The sequence below is a fragment of the Brassica oleracea genome, chromosome C3, assembly GCF_000695525.1.
Source record: "Brassica oleracea var. oleracea cultivar TO1000 chromosome C3, BOL, whole genome shotgun sequence".
Classification (NCBI taxonomy): Eukaryota; Viridiplantae; Streptophyta; class Magnoliopsida; order Brassicales; family Brassicaceae; genus Brassica; species Brassica oleracea.
The window spans coordinates 31,367,232-31,373,675 of NC_027750.1; the positions used below are offsets into that span (position 1 = coordinate 31,367,232).

The 6,444-nt window shown below is 34.3% G+C and overlaps 1 protein-coding gene across 1 annotated transcript; it reads right to left on the bottom strand.

Moving 5' to 3' along the window:
- Window positions 1-432: 432 nt before the first annotated feature.
- Window positions 433-3,166, bottom strand: LOC106332675 (MATE efflux family protein 5-like). The gene is made up of 6 exons (XM_013771151.1): window positions 2,908-3,166; window positions 2,279-2,823; window positions 1,421-1,507; window positions 1,276-1,332; window positions 757-1,201; window positions 433-655 (listed from the first exon to the last, which is right to left on the bottom strand). Exons 1-6 carry the CDS (start codon window positions 3,151-3,153, stop codon window positions 605-607), a joined length of 1,431 nt encoding a protein of 476 aa, XP_013626605.1. The 5' UTR covers window positions 3,154-3,166; the 3' UTR covers window positions 433-604.
- Between the last annotated feature and the right edge of the window lie 3,278 nt (window positions 3,167-6,444).

Below are 6,444 nucleotides of genomic sequence, written 5' to 3' on the forward strand. Positions count from 1 at the left end.
CACCGACGAACAGTCTTAGGAAATGTTTCTTCGGAATGTCCTCGAAATCTTTAATTCTCGGTATTCCCTCGAAATTTTCCGAGAAAATTCCGAGGAAATTTTACTTTCCGACGAGAAATTTCCGACGACCATTCTCGTCGGTATGTCCTCGGAATACCGTTATTCCGAGGACATACCGACGATATTTGTCGTCGGAATACCGGTGTTTTCTTGTAGTGTGAGTGTAATAGTTGTCACTACTAGATCAAGTGTTTCAAATTCAACTTCATGATAGCTATTAGCTAATGTTTTTTTTTTGTAACTGAGCTATTAGCTAATGTTGCAAGTTGATTTTTGTCTATGATACCATATCAAGGAAAGAATACATGCTAAAGATGTTGGAGAAGAAGATGTAAAAGAAACGTTATGTTTTTCAATTAAACGCGTCTGGACGCTACCTTAAATATACATGAGAATTAGTAACAAACTAACAATGTTAATCAGACCAGCTAAACCAACAATGTTAATCAAATATATTTTTATTCATTTGTTGATTATAGAACTACTACATTTATACATAAAATTTTAAGAAAACAAAATGGAGTAACTAAGAAGCACCCTTCATTTATGACAATCCCTTCTCACTTGATAGTATTCTCTTCCTAGCTTTCTCCGCCTGCAAATCGTAGAGTCCAATTACTTCAAAGCATTAAAAACAAAACAGAATATGGAAGTGTAACAAGCTGGAATGGCTAATCTTCTATTCCAAGTACCAACCTGTTCCTTCCAATTCATTGAACTTATGACGATAGAAAGTACAATGGCTTGCACGGCGGATCCAACCACTACACCGCTCCACAGTCCTTTTCCGTTAAAATGACGATAGAAAGCTAAGTAAACTCCAACCGGAGCTCCTATGAGATAATAAGCCACCACATTGTTCCAAGCTCCAATATGTTGCCAACCACTTCCCCTAGCAACACCATTTAGAATTGCAGTAAAGCCATCAAGGATGAAAGAAAGACAGAGCAAAGGAGCTAGGTCAGCCACATAATCCACAACTTCTTTGCTGTTGCTGAATGCACAGCCTATGATATTCTTGCAGGTGAAGAGAAGTGTGGTGAAGAAAATCGACTCTACAAGCCAGAGACAAAGCCCTGAAAATACTGATAGCCTAGCAACTTGAGGATTCCCAGCTCCCAAATTGTTAGACACACGTGTGCTGCAAGAAACCAATCACAAAATATTGAGGAAAGGAATTGTGGAGATGATTAGGTCCGAGAGTTTAAATCATACCTCACAGCCGCGGCCACTCCACCTGGAATTACATAGTGCAAAGCTGCTGTTGTAAAACTGAAATAAAAGAAATTGGATTAATAATCGTCACTAGTAAAGAGAAAAAAAATAAGAAGAAGAAAAAGTATTTATATATGATACTTACCATATCGAAAGAACAGAGGTCTCAAGTTTTGGATTAGGAAGGAGACCTGACCAGAGTACGAGTAGCTCAAATAGCCACCATTCTAGGCTATAAAAAGACAAAAATGCAAGCGGGATGAGAGGAAGCCACAGTGTGTATATAACCACCAGCACTGGTCCAACTAAATAGTTGTCCGAATGAAAAAAAAACTGTGTTCCTTATCAAAATAGCATATATTAAATGGTAGTTCTACGCTTCCTCAAAACTCCCATTGAACGCAGTTCAAAAAATAGCATGTGTAATACTAAAATATTAACCCTAGCATGTAATACTAAAATAGCATGTGTAATACTAAAATAGCATATATTAACCCTAGGTTTATATATTTTGAACATTTTAATGAACACTATATTGGTTTTATATAAAGAGCTGATCCTAGGAATTTAGAGCATGATTAACCCGTGGTTCTTAGGATGAAATTTTTAGCGGAAATTAAAAAACTATTTTTTAACTTCCGTTAGGAACCTCACTTTAAGAACCCCAGGTTAATCATGGTCTTACGGACTAGAAGCAAAAAAAAGGCCACTTTTTAGAAGAAAAAAGAAACAAAAAACTGATATTGTCAAAAGGGGTTGGTTGTTGACCGTAACTTGGAACAAACATACCACTGGTCTAATGGGAACTTTTAAGAAAATTGTGGAAGAAATTAATTTATAAAATAATCGGCTGGAGGCAGGTGCTTCCTTGGCTTTGTCCAAGGGCCGTCACCGCTTGTATACTATTTAGTCTATTTTATGATAAAAAAACTTTTTTGGAATAAAAATATCGAAAATATTAGCTTGTGTAACTTGATCCACAAGAAACTTAAAAATGACTTACCAAACCATTGCAGCTGATGGGATTCCGTATTGGAAGAATTGTTTGACGCAAGACACAAAATCATCGGATATTAAGCCGCGAGTCTTCTCACAAGATGTGGAGAATCTCACATAGCATGCGAGTATCAATGCATAAAACCAGAAAGACACACTAATAGCCAAAGCAGCTCCATTGCTTCCCAGACCAAACACAGAAACCATAGTCCAGCAAACTGGGACATGGAACAAAAGTGTGGCTACGGCAGTGTAGAGCAGAGGCAAAACCAACGCTTGTGTCTGAAGATACCTAGTGAGTGGTATGACAATAGCTTGTCCGAACAAACCCGGTATGAGCCAAAAGGCGTAGGAGCCAGCGACTCTGGAGATGTCAGGGTCTTGTCCGAGAGAGACCAAAAGCTTTTCGATGTAAATCCAGAGAATTGATATGAGGAAACAGATTGGGATGTTAGAGGCGATTGCTGAGTATGTGTAGGTTCCGATTATTTCGTATCGTTTGGCTCCAAAAGCTTGGCCACACAGAGTTTCCAAAGCACCCACTAAACCATACTGCACAAAGCGTTTTCAAGAGTTCAGAATCAATTCAATTAGATTCTTGAATTAAAGAGGAGAGAATCTTGGCATAGTTATTACCAGAATACTGAAACCGGAGACGTTTGTGAAGGAGGTGGCAAGAGCGGCGCCGGAGAGCTGAAGCTCGCCGTTGTGGCCGGCGACTATGACTGAGATGACAGGTAAAAGGTATTCAGCAATGGTCACGATGGCCATAGGAGCGGCTAAGAGGCTCAATTTCTTCAGTTCGACGGTGAGCTGACCTCTTTGCCATGTCGTTTTACTGGGGACTAGCTCCTCGTCTCTCGGAAGAAATGGCTCTTCCATTGTCGTCTTGCAAGTGTTGAAGTCTCTGCCTTTGATTTCAAGAGAATTTGACTCTTTATAAAGAGAAGGAACCAATGTGTCAATGTCAATGAAGACTTTCCTTTCTATAAAATCTATACTATTAAAAGGGAACTAGTCCTAAAAATTCTACTTATGTAAGGTTGTTGGATCTTTTCCTTTTAACCTACAAATTAAATTAAATATATGTAAACTATTAATATGTCATATTTTCTATTTTTCTTTTATATCCTATTGTCCTATTTTTTTGGACACCATTATTAGTAATTATTCAAAATGTCATATAAGAAACTTTTGATGATGGGGAACAAAATTAAACAATACTTTTCGTATACACAAATCAATCAGTACAAAAACGTTTTAGCCACATATGTTATTATTTAAAAATAATTACTCAAAATTATAGTGTAACAATGTACTACAATAATATGACTATAACCCATCGGGATCATATATATCGAATTTGACCACGTGATATATCATTTTTAAGAAATTAAAATTTATTTATTTGAGACCACTGGTTTGTTTTTTTTTTTAATTGTTAGATTCAAATCTTTTTTTATAAAGACTACCTCCAATAATAGTGGGTTCTTCGGATTTTTACCGGATTATATCAGATTTTTAATTAACAATTTTTTTTTAAATCCGAACCAGAATATATACAGGGTACCAGGTCTACTGTTTTATCACGACTCCGGGTCGGATAGGAAAACGCTTCTTAAAATTCAAACATCATAATAGAAAAATCTTAAATTATTTTTTCTAATAAAATTTTATAAATTCATGCAAATTTTACCGAAATTGTCAACAAAAAGGTACTCGCGCTTTGAAAAATGGGCAAAAAAGTAGTACCTTTTAAATTGAATATAGATAAAAAAAATAGTATATATTGATGGTTAGAACTATGATACAAATATGTAACAATAGAAACTCATTTTCAATTTAAAATCAACAACTCATATTGTTACTACATTTCAATAATGAAAACATATTGTTCTTCGAATCTTTAAATCTACTTCGAATAAATAACACACTTTGATTTCTTTTTTGAAAAAACATAAATTTTTAAGATTCGAAACAAAAGATAAAGGTAGTTTTTCGATCAATATTGGATCAATAGCTAAAAAACAAACCCGCACTAAAGTGCGGGTCAAAATCTAGTATAGGATTATTATTATTGAATTTAGATGACTTTTAAGGTCGAGTTAAAAAAACACTCCACGAGGAAATTGGTGTGAACTTTCATATCATGATATAATAAAGATAAATTAAAATATATAATGAGGGCGAAATCTATGTGGCTTAACATATATTAAGTTAAATAACCGATTAAAATGTGTTGGAATCATGGGATGCATCAAGATTTATACGATAAGTTTTTTTTTTTTGTTAATCAGCAATTACTAATGTTTTTGCCTATACATACTTCCTATTAGTTCATCAGTTTTGGGAGCCTATATCTCCTATTAGCCCAATATTTATTGAGCTGTTAAATATTTTTATAGTAGATTAATTCATGGGTAGTTGACATAAACATTCATCCAACAAAAAGCCAGTTTAATACTCAAAAGCACATCTTCATCCTTTTCTTTGGTGATATGTAGTAATTTCATCGTTTTTGCGGTTTCTAATACCATGTAAAAAGAAGCATAAATAAAAAGAATTTCTCTGATTTTTTGTTAAACGTATTTAAACTTGGCGATCACGTTTCTTGTCAACGACTAAAATCGCTAAACAAGTGGACAGTCACGAGCGTGCTGCCGAAGCAGATAGTGTAGCAATATTCTTTTTGACTTGTTTGAAAGCATGACTACGACTCTACTAGTGGTCGGAATGAATTGCTCTGTTATCTTCAACGAGCACCGTTCATTTATATATTGAATTATTTACATCAAGACGAGTATGAATTATCACTTGAAAAGTCACTTAGTTTGCACCACAAGGCAACAATATCATTGATTCAATCTAATGCATCTTCGGTCAGATTTCCATGAACTCAGAAATCTGATTCCATCCTCTTCTTCACCTTATCCTTTTCAATGGCTTGTCCGGTAAACCTAAAATCGCATCAAGCTCAAAGAAATCCAAGGAGTAAGTTATTTATGTCTGAAATCAAACAGAACCCAGAGAGAAAGAAATAAGCAATACCTGTAGATCTTCCAACCATGGCTTTAAAACATAAATCATCAAAGACAAGCCCTTCCAATCATGGAAGCTGAAGATGTTTCCAAATAGGATTGTGGTAAAGCTGAAGATGTTTTTATGAGATTCGCGAAGACTGAAGAGAAATCATCAATAGATGGGAAGATTAGGGTGTTATTGGTTTATGTATTTTAATGGATTTCAAAATCCAAACCAAATCATATGTTATTGGTTCTATCATTTAAAAACACATATCCAAATCTAGTGTTATTGGTTCTATGATTTTAAAACTTATATTCAAATCTGTTGTTATTGGTTCTATGATTTTAGAACTGATTTTAAAATCAAGTGTTATTCAATACCATAGATTTATTTAAGGATTTGATTTGAAACTGAATTTGAATGGATTTATAAATGTTTTAAAGGTCAAAATACAAAGAAACAAATATTACGTTCAACCCTGTTATTTTGATTGGATTTGTAACATTTCCTTTTCAGTTTTTACGTACATGATAAGCTTTTGTCGATATCTCATATCTTGTCTATTGGTCAATATGTCATATTTTGTTCCTCATTTATTTCTCTCTGGGTCACAAATAAGTCCTCATTTTTTTTTAACTTATCAACAGCGAGTAAATTTTTTCAATCACAGACTTGGTTATTACCTTTCCCTCGTGAACTCGTAAGTCATTATTTAGGTCTAGTTACAAATCCATTTGATTGATTTATAACAATTCACCTATTTTGATTTTGAAGTTCTTATAATTTTTCTTTAAATCCATTTGTTTGATTTAAAAATCATGGATTTATCACAGATTTATAAATCCAAAAATATTTAAAAATCCATTAAAATACAAGAACCAATAACCCCCACTAATGGTAAATCTGAAACGTCGTTTTCTGTCCAAAAAAAAAAAGCTGAAACGTCGAAGAGGCGTCTTAAGAGACGATGTGATAAGGAAAGCCATGGACCTGTTTGTAAAACAGTAAAACCCCAGTAAAATTTTCAGAAACAAAATCTGTCCCATTAAACAAATTTACCGAGACAACAATCACAATACACGTTAAATGAATGAAGAAAAGTGTGCCACGTGACAACAAAGCCCCCCTCTCCAGAGTGACGTGGACATT

Excerpts from the sequence above, each read along its gene's own strand:
- LOC106332675 (XM_013771151.1), bottom strand. The coding sequence starts at position 3,153 with ATGGAAGAGCCATTTCTTCCGAGAGACGAGGAGCTAGTCCCCAGTAAA. Across the intron at positions 1,333-1,420 it reads ACCTCTGTTCTTTCGATATG|TTTTACAACAGCAGCTTTGC; the intron begins GTAAGTATCATA and ends CTTTTATTTCAG. Across the intron at positions 1,202-1,275 it reads GGAGTGGCCGCGGCTGTGAG|CACACGTGTGTCTAACAATT; the intron begins GTATGATTTAAA and ends GGTTTCTTGCAG.